Genomic DNA, 15,318 nt, shown 5'->3' on the forward strand with positions numbered 1-15,318 from the left:
ACACACCTGCCTGTCACCTGTCTCAGTGCATCACACACCTACCTGTCTCCGTACATCACACACCTATCTGACACCTGTCTCAGTGCATCACACACCTACCTGTCACCTGTCTCTCTACATCACACACCTGCCTGTCACCTGTCTCAGTGCATCACACGCCTACCTGTCACCTATCTCAGTGTGTCACACACCTACCTGTCTCTGTACATCACACACCTACCTGTCACCTGTCTCAGTGCATCACACACCTACCTGTCACCTGTCTCAGTGCATCACACACCTACCTGTCACCTGTCTCTCTACATCACACACCTGCCTGTCACCTGTCTCAGTGCATCACACACCTGCCTGTCACCTGTCTCAGTGCATCACACACCTACCTGTCACCTGTCTCTCTGCATCACACACCTGCCTGTCACCTGTCTCAGTGCATCACACACCTACCTGTCACCTGTCTCAGTGCATCACACACCTACCTGTCACCTGTCTCAGTGTGTCACACACCTACCTGTCTCTGTACATCACACACCTACCTGTCACCTGTCTCAGTGCATCACACACCTACCTGTCACCTGTCTCTCTACTTCACACACCTGCCTGTCACCTGTCTCAGTGCATCACACACCTACCTGTCTCTGTACATCACACACCTATCTGACACCTGTCTCAGTGCATCACACACCTACCTGTCACCTGTCTCTCTACATCACACACCTGCCTGTCACCTGTCTCAGTGCATCACACACCTACCTGTCACCTGTCTCAGTGTGTCACACACCTACCTGTCTCTGTACATCACACACCTACCTGTCACCTGTCTCTGTGCATCACACACCTATGTCACCTGTCTCAGTGTGTCACACACCTACCTGTCACCTGTCTCTCTACATCACACACCTGCCTGTCACCTGTCTCAGTGCATCACACACCTACCTGTCACCTGTCTCAGTGTGTCACACACCTACCTGTCTCTGTACATCACACACCTACCTGTCACCTGTCTCTGTGCATCACACACCTATGTCACCTGTCTCAGTGTGTCACACACCTACCTGTCACCTGTCTCTCTACATCACACACCTGCCTGTCACCTGTCTCAGTGCATCACACACCTACCTGTCTCCGTACATCACACACCTATCTGACACCTGTCTCAGTGCATCACACACCTACCTGTCACCTGTCTCTCTACATCACACACCTGCCTGTCACCTGTCTCAGTGCATCACACGCCTACCTGTCACCTATCTCAGTGTGTCACACACCTACCTGTCTCTGTACATCACACACCTACCTGTCACCTGTCTCAGTGCATCACACACCTACCTGTCACCTGTCTCAGTGCATCACACACCTACCTGTCACCTGTCTCTCTACATCACACACCTGCCTGTCACCTGTCTCAGTGCATCACACACCTGCCTGTCACCTGTCTCAGTGCATCACACACCTACCTGTCACCTGTCTCTCTGCATCACACACCTGCCTGTCACCTGTCTCAGTGCATCACACACCTACCTGTCACCTGTCTCAGTGCATCACACACCTACCTGTCACCTGTCTCAGTGTGTCACACACCTACCTGTCTCTGTACATCACACACCTACCTGTCACCTGTCTCAGTGCATCACACACCTACCTGTCACCTGTCTCAGTGTGTCACACACCTACCTGTCTCTGTACATCACACACCTACCTGTCACCTGTCTCTGTGCATCACACACCTATGTCACCTGTCTCAGTGCATCACAGTCTTGTTCATCTCGCCCATCAGCAATATCCAAAATCAATTATATTCTGAAGGCAGCTCTGCCTATGAGGCAGAAGAAACTCTATTGGTTTGTTCTTGCATAGTGGGCGGGCCTATTGTCTCAGTGTGTCACGCACCTCCTTGTCTCAGTGCGTCACGCACCTCCTTGTCTCAGTGCGTCACGCACCTCCTTGTATCAGTGCGTCACACATCTGCCTGCACACAGCGCACCGGCTTGTAATCCGCTAGAAGCCTCCCCTCGCTCTGTGACGTCCTCAGCGACGTGCTAGACAACCCCCGCGGTGCAAGCGAGGCAGCAAAATGAATTCCTCTCAGTACCCAAAGACAAAACATAATCATTAATAATTCAGGCTGCCTCGCTGTCAGGTTTGTATTTCTTTGATTCTGAAGTGCCCTCTGCGTACAAAGGCGGGATTCACCTTGGAGGACAAATGGGGTCAGCCCAAAATAATAAAGGGCCTAAGCGAGTGAGAGACAGAGAGAACAAGCCTTAAGGGAGAGGGAGAGGGGGGGAGAGAGCCAGGGAAAGAGGGAAAGCAAGCCAGAGAGAGAGAGAGAAGAGAGAGGGAGAGAAAAGACAGAGAGAGAGAGCTAAAAGCGAGTGAAAGAGATTGAAAGAGACAGAGAGAGAGCTGAGAGGGTGAGGAAGGGAGAGAAAGAAACAGAGAGGGAGCAAGACAGAGAGAGAGAGAGCCAAAAGCGGGGGGGGGGGGGGGGGGGGGCAGAGACCTGGGGGCAGGGGGGGTGTTATGTTAATGCAATGGGAAGGGCATGATGAATTTTCAAGGGCTTATTTTTCTGTGCTGGATGGCAGGTCTAATCCTTCCTATCTTACTGCACCACAGCTGCATCGGAGACAGGGCGCCTCTACGCACAAACGCACGCACCTGTGTGCGTGAACCCAGCGTGCGTGCGTGCGTGCGTGCGTGCGTGCGTGCGTGCGTGCGTGCGTGCGTGCGTGAACAGCCGCACGGTCGCCGCACTCCGGAACGAGCGGAAGCGTTTATGTCTCCCCACAAAATGTTCCGCAGACGATTTTCTTGAACATCGAAGCGTCAGGACAACAGAGATAGCAAACCGCTGAAATGGAAATTCCGCACATTTTCAAACATTTCATCTTCCAGGCAATGTGCTGAACACCGCCCCCCCCCCCCCCCAAGCACCCACAGACCACAACCATTCCCCCTTTACCTTAAACCACTCATCTTCATTCCGGGTCACTGTTGGGCCACAACAGTGAGTGAGTTTTTGTTTTTGTCTTAACATCAGCAACCAATTCAGACCCAAGAAACCAGGTGAGGTGAGGTAACTGTTTAATCAAATGCTTCAAATTGCTAAATTAAGTGCGGAGTAACAACAAAAACCAGCAGACCCTGCGGCCGGCCAGGACCAGGGATGAGGATCACTGCCTAAACCCGGGGCGGCCCGAGCCTGTTCCGGAAGATCCACCATCCTGTGGGTTTTCATTTCAACCCTAATTTGGCACACCCTGAGTCTACTAATTAGCTACTAAACAACATCTCCGGCTGTTGAATGAGGAGTGCTTTCTTTGGGTTGGAGTGAAAGCCTACAGCACGGTAGATCTCCAGCTGTTGAATGAGGAGTGCTTTCTTTGGGTTGGAGTGAAAGCCTACAGGACGGTAGATCTCCAGCTGTTGAATGAGGAGTGCTTTCTTTGGGTTGGAGTGAAAGCCTACAGCACGGTAGATCTCCAGCTGTTGAATGAGGAGTGCTTTCTTTGGGTTGGAGTGAAAGCCTACAGCACGGTAGGTCTCCAGCTGTTGAATGAGGAGTGCTTTCTTTGGGTTGGAGTGAAAGCCTACAGCACGGTAGGTCTCCAGCTGTTGAATGAGGAGTGCTTTCTTTGGGTTGGAGTGAAAGCTTACAGCACGGTAGGTCTCCAGCTGTTGAATGAGGAGTGCTTTCTTTGGGTTGGAGTGAAAGCCTACAGCACGGTAGGTCTCCAGCTGTTGAATGAGGAGTGCTTTCTTTGGGTTGGAGTGAAAGCCTACAGCACGGTAGGTCTCCAGCTGTTGAATGAGGAGTGCTTTCTTTGGGTTGGAGTGAAAGCCTACAGCACGGTAGGTCTCCAGCTGTTGAATGAGGAGTGCTTTCTTTGGGTTGGAGTGAAAGCCTACAGCACGGTAGGTCTCCAGCTGTTGAATGAGGAGTGCTTTCTTTGGGTTGGAGTGAAAGCCTACAGCACGGTAGGTCTCCAGCTGTTGAATGAGGAGTGCTTTCTTTGGGTTGGAGTGAAAGCCTACAGCACGGTAGGTCTCCAGCTGTTGAATGAGGAGTGCTTTCTTTGGGTTGGAGTGAAAGCCTACAGCACGGTAGGTCTCCAGCTGTTGAATGAGGAGTGCTTTCTTTGGGTTGGAGTGAAAGCCTACAGCACGGTAGGTCTCCAGCTGTTGAATGAGGAGTGCTTTTTATGGGTTGGAGTGAAAGCCTACAGCACGGTAGATCTCCAGCTGTTGAATGAGGAGTGCTTTCTTTGGGTTGGAGTGAAAGCCTACAGCACGGTAGATCTCCAGCTGTTGAATGAGGAGTGCTTTCTTTGGGTTGGAGTGAAAGCCTACAGCACGGTAGATCTCCAGCTGTTGAATGAGGAGTGCTTTCTTTGGGTTGGAGTGAAAGCCTACAGCACGGTAGATCTCCAGCTGTTGAATGAGGAGTGCTTTGTTAGGGTTGGAGTGAAAGCCTACAGGACGGTAGATCTCCGGCTGTTGAATGAGGAGTGCTTTCTTTGGGTTGGAGTGAAAGCCTACAGCACGGTAGATCTCCAGCTGTTGAATGAGGAGTGCTTTGTTAGGGTTGGAGTGAAAGCCTACAGGACGGTAGATCTCCGGCTGTTGAATGAGGAGTGCTTTCTTTGGGTTGGAGTGAAAGCCTACAGCACGGTAGATCTCCGGCTGTTGAATGAGGAGTGCTTTCTTTGGGTTGGAGTGAAAGCCTACAGCACGGTAGATCTCCAGCTGTTGAATGAGGAGTGCTTTCTTTGGGTTGGAGTGAAAGCCTACAGCACCGTAGATCTCCGGGGGCCAGGCAGGGCAACCCTGCCTTAAGCACTGTCAGTGAAGCATGCAGCTAACCTTAGCGCCTCCTCAAACCACATCCATCACAGGGATGTAAAACTCCATTTCAGGAAAGCTGGTTTGTTTCTTGTTTTTTGTTCCAACTAATTATACTGGTTTAATTTTGAAAACAGCTGGACGCACCAGTGCTGGTTCATTCCTGTATCATGTAACACATAACAAGGCTGCAGCTCATGGCTTCATCAGAAATGTCAGATCATATAAATGTTTGGGGATATTATGCGATTAAGAGCAGAAGGTACATGAAATCCCAAATCAGACCTGACCTTGCCACATACGCCACATCTCTTAACTTTGCACATTGTGATCACATTAAGACAGGTAAACCCCGTTGCACTCAATATTTATTTTAATACACTCATAAACCTGAGTGCATCTGTGCTGTAGCTTTAATTTAGCAAATGTAGGTTGAAAACTCTACTCTGAGCTCAATTTGCACATCTCATTGAACAAAAGATGTCACCTTGCCTCTAAAGGTCATTGTTTTGAACATTTTTTAAAATGTGAAATAGAAGGAAGCTTCCGTGCTACCCTGTAGCCTCTCTAAAGGGGCGGGGCTTGGTTTGCGCTCTTGGGAAAACGAGGCTCTTGAAGCGCTGCTGATCAGAGCCAATGGGAGCAGTCTTTCCTTTGGAAAAAAATGTATTCAACTTAATTAGATTTTGTAATTGGGGTGTAATTTATTGATTGACGGTTGACTAATACAACCATTGGAGACATCGAATCTCTGACAAATTAATGAAGGTGCAGAGCGATAACAAGGCAATCATATAAGCTGGCATCTGTCACGAGAGACTCAGCATCACTACCCAATAAATAAATAAATATGACGTGACTGCATGTGCGCGTGATCGCATGCACGAGGAAATTAGTCAATAAACCGTTCAATAAATCTTTTCTACAATAATTACCGCCCACCACCTCTGTACATCTATATTATCTTATGTTTTAGTTTACTTTCCTTTTCTCTTCCCAAATCGATAGCTTCAATGCCGCGTCACCAGAGTCATCCGAGCACACATTTCCTCGTTATAGCGGTAACGACGGGTTGTTTGCAGTTTTGTGATTGCAGTACTATCGAATTCTGTCTATAGGTGGAGCTTCACCAGTGGATTTCACTTGATGAATTATTTGGAATGAAGTTCAGTCACAAATGTTATGTAACTCAGGCGGTGTGTGATTTTTTTCGTTCCAAATATTAAAGTATTGAATTTAGACGTCGTTTGTGTCATTAAATAAACTGTCAAAACTGCAAAGATAATGTTTAAAGACTGCATACAGCTTTATTTCGGTCGTCCTCTGTCGCATTTCGACGTCTTTCAAAACAACATCAAAATGCACGTTATTTCTCTACAAATTGCAACATCATCTTTACTTTCAAAGTGTAGGATAGATTATATACACGTATTTTATACAATTGTGTGTATCTAGCAAAAAAATAGAAAACATTATTTATGCACATATCACTTTTGTCTGCTAACAGTAGAAAACATAACTGTGTGACTGCTTATTATCTGTTCGCCTGTATCAGTCTCAGATCTCTTTTTTTTTTCTTCGTCAGCAATGGTACAGCGGGGAGGGAGGAAGAGAGAGGCAGTTCACCAATCAGCCGCAAATGCGTCAACTGTGTTACAGCGGGGCTCGCGCTTAAATCAACCGCGAAGGTGCGCGTGTGGGCACAGGTGTATACATGCGTGGCCACTACAGCGCGTCACTTTGAAGGAGGACAGGGCGGAAGCGCAACGTGTGGGAAAGCGTAACCGTACCTACATACCAGAGGTGGTAACCGCGAAATAAATCTACTTGGACTGTGGAGAATTTTGGAATTATAATATTTATTCTACCCTGTGTGCTATTATTGCACGCCTGTTACAACATATGTATTTGGATTACAGTGGCCAATTTGCAGTTCCAAAGCGGAGAAGCGCACAAGAAACTGCGTATTGAAAAGGGAAAACTTGCGGATAAAACCATTATCTGCTGAATACTGTCATAAACCGAAATAGCCCGAATGCATTGCACATATTTTAAACCTCAGGAGTAGTCGGTGTGGATTTTTTTTCTGTTCACCTCCTAAAAGCAGGGAATACAAAGACCACCTCATAGAGCCATCGGCCCCTCTCCTGTTCACTACGTTCAATTAACCTGCCCAAGAAAAGAAAAGAAAAAACTGATGATGACGGAAAACAGTGAAAAAGAGAATGAACCACAGAACCGAGACCGGGAGAACTCGCATGGCACGATGTCCATACAGCACGCTTCTAAGGTAAGGTGAAGATACGTACCTAATCCGGAAAGGGTCCCGGCAACCTCGCTAGTGATGCTAACCACATGCGCTGCGTGCTATCAGCATCCGCATCTGATAGTACTACCACACATGCACCTCGTGTCGCCGCCAATATATAACTGTATACCAGTACAGCATTAGGGCAATACAACTACGGTGTGAATTTGGAAAGAAAATGGTGTTTTAAGTCAATATTCTATAGGCGCCACACGAGTAGGCGACCATTCATTACAAGGGATTCAAAATGCATTTATCTCGCCGTTATCAACGATTATTTATTGGCATATATTTATGGAAAGACTTTTTCACGCCTATTCATTGAAACAGATTACAAAAAACGCCCAGCGCTATCATATACTATAAAACATTTTTTAATCAAGAAAAATCAAATATCATAAGGAAAATAAAGTAATGAGGGCAAGCATGTTGTCTAACTTCTCTCAGAATTGCAACAGGGCATGCGAATTTGTCCGAGTATTCTGAAAGTTAAATTTATTCCGGGCCACCAGAAGTAATTGGATTGCTTTTTCTCTATTAATCATCTTGGTTTGTCCTGCCAAGTTGGTAATATTTGTAAAAATATTCACTTATTAACATTATTCACTTGTTTTCGTCGGGATGGACTATTCTCTTGTTTATGTATAGGGATGGATTAACCAATCTGCAATGGCAGGTAGGCTAGGCAGTGCTACCCATTGTGTGTGCGCTCGTGCGCATGTGCAGATGTGCTTATAAAGTAACATATTCATAATCTAAATTCTGTCTGAGTCGTGTTATAGCCTATGTATGTATCGGTTATATACGGACTATAAAGGCTTGGTAACGTTGTAGGTAATTGCCACGTTCTTTTAGTGCGACCTTTAATGAAAACCCAATGTCACTGGTCACACGTTATCGTTCTCACTGCGTCACCTAACTTGGAAAGGAGCGCTCCTTTAATTGTCGATTTGAAATTTAAGAAGAAAAAAAATGTATAAAAGCTGTTAGATATTATCATGCGATGGACTGGCGCCCTGTCTCGGGCGTATTCCTGTCTCTCAGCCATAGCATGGGCTGGCCCAAGAGAGGACAGTAACAGCTGCGAAGCTCCGCGATCGCACCCCCCGCCCGCAGTAACCTGGAAAGAAAGGCAGGGGCGGGATAAGATGTTGTATTTGGCCCCCAAAAGTTCAGGGGTTGCTCAGCACCAACTAACACAGACCATACCTGACAAGCTCATCTGCCTCGGTGATTAAGGTTGAAAAATAGTGCTTTATTTTCTGATTTAAATTTGCAAAAGTGCACTCAGTGCAGGGCGGAGCTTGCTGTATTGGTATGATTAGGAGCATTACGAAAAAATAGGACGTACTGTCTGGCTCTGCCACAGTAGTACAGTTCAATGCCTGGAGATATGGCTACTGCTGATCCTGCTGTGAAAAGCCATTGGTGTTCGAAAGAGGAACAACAAAAAATGTAAAGCTACTTTCATTTTTGTCTGGCATTTCATTTTAATGACTTTCACTTGAGAAGAATGCTTGTGTACGATACAAAACCTGACAAGGTGTCAAAACCTACCCTGCTTAATCAAGGATTAGCAAGGATGTTCTGCACTGAAACCAAAAACACTGTTATTTTGAAACACTTCTACAAATATATATTATATTCAAATAATATATATTTTAAATGATGTGTCAATAATACGTACACTTGCCTATATATTCTGAAGTGTTGCTATATCTTCTCTGACCTTGATAATATTCAATTCCTGTATATGTACAGTATTCCAGTATATACATATATTTTTGTAGTCCATGTGGGTGTGTGGCAGAGGGAGGATAAAGAAAGGCAAAAAGTTGGTGAAAAAGAGAAAGAGAAGGATGAGAATCTAGATGCATCTCACAGGTGGATCTAGGGAGAAGAACTAAGGTATTTGGAAGTTTCTTTGAAAGCATTCTAAACAGGTGGAACATGGAAGAGAGAATGACAGGTGGAGTTTCACAGCACCCCAGTTTGTGTGAGAATGGTGCAGAAGTGATCCCTCTCTTATCACCAGTCTCCTGTACTCCAAGACCCCAAAACACACACACACACACACACACACACACACACACACACGTACACAAAAACGCGAACACACGCACACAAGTGCTCACACGCACATGCACACACACACACACATAAGTGCTCACTCACGTCAAAGGGCATGTATACGTCCTCAGAGCAATCTATTCAAGAGCTGTTGATGTTTAAAATCAAACAAACAGATGAATCACTGATAAAATTTCATCGCTGTCCCCATATCAGCGGAGATGATTGGGATTTGATTGGAGAGGCTGGGAGGAAACGTGACTCATCAAGGTAACAGATTCCCACTCAACCTCCACAGCCTTACTCAGAACGCTAAATGGAGTGAGTGACTGTGTGGCATGGAGGGAGGAAGACTCAACTCATATACAAACCCCCCCGTGCAGCTAAGGGCTTGATCCCTGACCGTGATGCTTTCTGTACTATGACTCCATCTCTGTCTGTAACCCCCTCTGCTTCCCTCTTATCTGAAAAATACATAAGGGGTCAGGCTCTCTGCTCTCCAGTAAGAAATATTAATGAGGAATGGGTCAAAAGGAAGGTGGACAGAGAGGTGTGGAGATGAGACTTTAGCTGCCGTCCTGAAATGTCCCCATGCGCATGGTTGCTTTTTACAGAATATCCCCGAAGGGATGTCTGTTTTAAAGAAACTGCCATGGACGTTAGTCATCAGTGGAGATTAAGGGGTGGCTGTGGGGGGGTGGGGGTGGCAGTGTCATTGCAAACCCTACCCCCCCCCCCCCCCCAGCCCTCCACTCCAGGGCCAGGATAGGAAATGTGCCCCCCCCCCCCTACCTGGCCCCCAAGTTTTCACTGTTCCCCCCATGCTTAAACGTCATACTCCACCTTTGATCTTACCCTACACCCCAGTCCCCAGTGACAAATCATTCCAGAGATACGTTACTAAATGCATTTAGAGAACCATCCCCGCCACCCGCCACCCCTCTCTGAATTCAGCTCTTCCTGTTTAGACTTTTCCTGTGGAGTCCCTGCCCTTTTTTCTCCTTGGGGGGTCAATTAAAATCAGATGAGTTGTCTCTGGCGTATCACTGAATGACGTAAACATGAGTCACACCTTTTGGGCTCATGACCATCCAGTAACACTTACCATCACACTTAGTAAGGGTTTCTTAGCCCGCTGAGACATAAGAATGTCAGTTACAGTAACTGCTGATTCATTTCCTCAAATGAAAATGAGCACCAAAGCGCTGTGTGAACTTCGTCCACAACCGTGCCAAACGAACACTAGAGATTTACCTCTCTCTGTTTCCCCCAAGAGACAAAAACATCTCCGGTGATCCTAAAGCAATTTAAAACTGCCCGTTAGCAATACCTCAAACCATGTCAACATTTTAACTGGCGTGTGGAGTTGATAAACCCCTTACCTTCAAACTTTTCACTTGTACCTCCAGGGTACCAAAACAATTACCAAAACAATTGCATTCTCTGGGCATTGCTGAATAACTCTTTGATAATAAACTGCATGCTATAGGAGAGGAATGATGGATGTAACCATTCTCATATCCCGTTGGGAAGCAGGCAGGACGGCTCGATTCTAAACGAGTTTTCAAACGAAGGCAATTACAACGGCTTGAAAGCAAGGATGTGGGAAATGTTGCAAAGCAGCACAACGGTAGACTGGAAAAGCCTCCATATTAGTGAAACACAAGGTTTATATCGTCCACTGATGTTAGGTTTGCCAAGTGGAGAACTACTTTGTTTATTTGTCCGTTTGTCAAATGCGCAGGATATAATATCAAGGATACAAGTACGATGAAGTGCTTACTCATGCATACCCAGTACACAGTGCAATAAATCTTGTATTAAATAAACAACAAATAAGAATCGAGGCAAAAGACAATAGGCCTCATTCACAAAACTTTCTTAATTTCTTCTTACTTTTGTTCTTAGTAAAAGTCCCCATGAAAAACCAACGAGGGACCTTAGATTTTCATGCATATCCCAGGTGTATCAGAGGATAAATGCGAATTGTTCGTAATTTGAAAGCATGTTCCTATTCTTGTTGATTTGCATAAGGAATGAACACCCTAGCCATCCCATTAAAGGTATGCCACCTGCAGGGTCGTGTGCCAACATCAGTCGTTCTTCGCAGTCCGCAAACGTATCTGCACCACACATGCACGGTCCCTAAAGATGCTCTCTCTCCCAAAGGCACGATCAGCCAAGTAATCCAAAAGCAACAAATACTCCATTGATAAGCGCTAGGTTTGGCTGTGCGTTTGTGGGTCTTTATATATAATTAACAATCATAAAACATTTTTGATTTATTTACCCTAATTTGGAACCAAAACTAAAAATGAAATTGATGCCTCTCACTCTCACTCACTGACTCTATTCCTTTCTGTTTGCACCGTGATTGACAGCTGGAATGAAGCTCAAAGCAGACTGGGAGATTGAGTTTAACGGTCCTGTCTGGCCAGCAGGTTGAGGCAGGGACACTGTCGAATAGCAGGAGGCGGTGAAGGAGGGGTTTGGCGTCGACCTTTCTTTGTTGTCTCTGGGCTTTGAACGAGGCGCGTCTGTCTGCATCGCAAGTTTAGGAGCGCAGGTTTTTAAGAGCCGCACAAAATCACTCAGGGCAATCAAGTGGCATAAACAGCCCTTGACAGAGGAGATGTGGCCTTCATTTTAATGACGTCCTTCTCCTTATTTTTAGCAAGCCGCCGCTCAGATATGCCCACAGTAACCCTCCCTGACTGCAGCAATATAACACTAAACGGGCTCACAATCAAACACTAAATGGGCTTACTCAGAAACAAAAATACACTCAAATGATTTTGTTAGAAAATAAAACAAAAATGTTAAGTCATTTTTAGCCAAGTAGCTAACATTATACCAGCTCAACAAAATTTTGGGGAAAGGCAAGGACCGGCTTCACCCATTAACAGATGAATATTAATTAAACTAGTTTATTAATTAACTTGATTTACCTTTTGGTGTACCTGAAACATATGCAAAAATGTGGGTTCAAAAGTTCAATCTGTTTTTGATGGATCTCGAATCTGTGTGTGACTAACCCCTCCCCGCCAATTCCTCCACAGAAAAGGAGGGTCAGATATACTTCCCCCCAGCTGTCCCATATGAAAAAATGTATACTTCAGCAGTCGTGAAGTATAAATGTATAAACTCGAATTATACTTTAAGTATACAGAAGTGTAATCATCAAGCATACTATTTCTTCACATGGGGTTGTGCAGGGTAATCAACTAGTCACTCAGCAGCCAGGACAATCATATAAAGCAGGAATTTTTACCTGGGCATAAAAAAGGAGACTGTCAATAAAATTAAACTAAAACAATAATAGAAGGTGCATTTGATGTTGGCCTCTTGGTGAGTATAACGAGCTAGAAAGATTGTAACCGAAGCACTCTTCTGATTAGAAATAACAACAAAAGGCCTTTATTAAACGGTGAGTTCTAATGAACGGCTAAAAAAACGTTTCGGCAAGCCCCTGTCAGAGAGCGAAGCGGGATTCCAAAAAAGACCAATCTGATAAATGGAGAAACTGGAACGCCCAGAGCCTTTAAGCTTAGCCGTTTAGCCCATTTGATCGCCGGGACTAGAACCGTCCTTTTTGCCATCTGTGACTCGCTCCTCCTTCAGAGTCAGAGCGCCTAAGCATTGTCCTATATAAGAAGGGAGTTGGGGTCAGGGGGAGGGGACATTCGATAAATGCTGTGTTTTAGGATTTATGATATGTCTGAGTCGTACCATCTAAAAGGTTAAAAGAAAGCAGGGAGCTTGGGACTGGCATTTCAAATGCAGAACATGCTGTTCCTGTCTGTGCCAGTATGTGAATGATGTTTGTTTGCATCAAGTGAGTGTATGCCTGTTGATTTAAAAAACCATAATTGGAGCCCACAAGGCACAAAAACTGAGAGATCCATTATCAGGTCTGTGCACACCAAAATGAAAGAAAAACAAGAGCAACAGCACAAATACATTAAAACATATCTCCATGGACCATGAAACGCACCAACAAGAGGCAATGCATCGACATACATTTACAGTTGCGCATTATGCAGACCCTGTTACCCACAGTAAGTGTGTATTCCAGGACTGGAGTAACCTATCAGATCAATTAGGTCAGATAGATCTGACACGGTTTTACAGACAAGCATAAGGACAAGTAATTGCGAGGGAGCAGAACAAGTCAAGCTGTCAGTTACACTCAAACATTCAACTATGTCATACGTATTGTCTGTGACTTCAGGAATATAGAGGAAATAGATCTGTCACCATTACACAGAGTTTTCTGATTCAAAAGACTACTCAATTTGCTTACATAATAACAAAAGAGGTTATACATAACATCATCTTCAGATGACAGACTCACAAGAGTTGGTTTTGAAGCATGAAATATAGATCACACCAGTTATGAGGACAGGACATACCAAACTGGTTTCTTGGAGGAAGTTCCCCGAACAAATACTGAAAGTATAATGTAATGCTTGAAGTAAGAGAGAAGGGACATGGTAGTAAGAATGGTGAAAGAGGAAAGGATGGAGAAAAGAGGGGAGATATAAGGAGAGGAGGGAGGGAGATAAGGAGAAGAGAAAAGATGACAGAAGGGAGGAGAGAATAGGAAAGGAGAGGGGGAGGCCCACTGCTCTCCAGGAGCAGTAATCCCCCCCTGACAGGGTCTTACTCACACAGGAACTCAGAGACAGGATGAAAGGACTGAGAATTACCTTTGTGAGTGTGCGTGTATGTGTGTGTGCGCACGCATGTGTGTGTGCGTATATGTGTGCGTGTGTTAGAGAGAGTCTCTGCGTGTGCATGTGTGTGTGTGTGAGTTTGTGTGTGTCTATATGTGCAGTGTGAAAGTGTTTATAAGTGTCCATAATGTAAGTGAGTGTGAGAGAAATACTGAAGGTGAACGTGCACTCTTAGGTTCAGTAATATCCTACTCGGTTTGACTGAACTGCTGCACAAATGATTTCTTGTTCCACGGTTTATGTGGGAAATGCATATAAAAAGAATCCCTGCCTCTATAATGAAGCATTAAAATAGGCGCTATGTTTTTACGAGCGCGCTACGTCTCTCTGCCGGGGAGGGACGAGCCGCACTCCCGCTGCTCATTTGTTTTGCCTGATTCATCTCCGTGCCGCAGCATCCCTCGCTAAAATTTCAGCCTGCTGCATCATTCATTTATTTATGCGAAGTTTCAGACGAGTTATTTTTATGCGCCTACCAAATTATATTCCTCTCGTTTTCAAACCCAATGCTCGCGAGACAACGGAGCCGGCTCGTTCTGTTCGCAAAGCCGGAGGATTGATCACCGCGAAGTTACTCGCAAGTCCCGCTTCTGTTAATTGCTGTTTGTTTGCTGAATGATGAATTGAGCCTCTTCTCCGGAGCTATTAATAGTGTGCTAGGGCGTAATGAGGAGAGGTGGGGTAGTTAGTGGGGCAGGGAGGGGCCGGGGATCCTATGGGAGCAGTCGGGAAAATGTGACACTTTAATAAACACTCTCTCACGTACTGTACCCTTCCGCGCGGTCCCACAAGGCTCCGAATCTGGGTTACTGTTCACGGTTTCCGTCAGACAGGACCCCAAGTCTATAAAAAGCATCACAGAATGCATCACTTTGGATATTTTCTCAAAGCTGGTATGAGTTATAGAAATATGTTTTAGTTAGTTAATTAGTTAGCCACAGTAGTTACTTAGTGTTCAGTGTACAGTTGCACAAACCGTCCACACCTCCAGAATAAAAAATTAAAATATGGGTTTAAATATAATCAGGGCTATGCTACATAATGCTGCCTTATGCTGTACACCCTGCCATGCAGTGGAGATACATAAATTCATGGTCACAGGCACTAAGGGAACTAAGGAGTGTTCCAGAATCTGCCAGAATGCCGCCTCTTGGCGATCCATTCCAAAGTCGTAAACAGCCCCTGCATCCTACCGAACCCTGTACAAAAAAGAACTTGAACTTTTGTTTGTGCTCCGTAGTTTGTTTCAGTTCTCAAGGTTCCCTAAGAAAGGGTTAACAAGGACTCTTCCGCGTGTCACACATGCATCACCGCTTATTAAATCTGGTGTAATTATGTTCCAGTGCCGTAAATGGCACTGCC

General features: G+C 45.4%; 1 protein-coding gene across 1 annotated transcript in view; it reads left to right on the top strand.

Annotated features, from left to right (window-relative positions):
- The first annotated feature begins 6,454 nt into the window (after positions 1-6,454).
- LOC118216273 (SH3 and cysteine-rich domain-containing protein 2-like) overlaps positions 6,455-15,318 on the top strand; it is a 33,121-nt gene continuing 24,257 nt past the window's right edge. Inside the window, exon 1 of the mRNA XM_035397363.1 lies at positions 6,455-7,132. Within this exon, the coding sequence (XP_035253254.1) occupies positions 7,040-7,132 (93 nt within the window). The 5' untranslated portion in view covers positions 6,455-7,039. The remainder of the gene's footprint in view (positions 7,133-15,318) is intronic.

The sequence above is a fragment of the Anguilla anguilla genome, chromosome 17 (genome assembly GCF_013347855.1).
Source record: "Anguilla anguilla isolate fAngAng1 chromosome 17, fAngAng1.pri, whole genome shotgun sequence".
Classification (NCBI taxonomy): domain Eukaryota; kingdom Metazoa; phylum Chordata; class Actinopteri; order Anguilliformes; family Anguillidae; genus Anguilla; species Anguilla anguilla.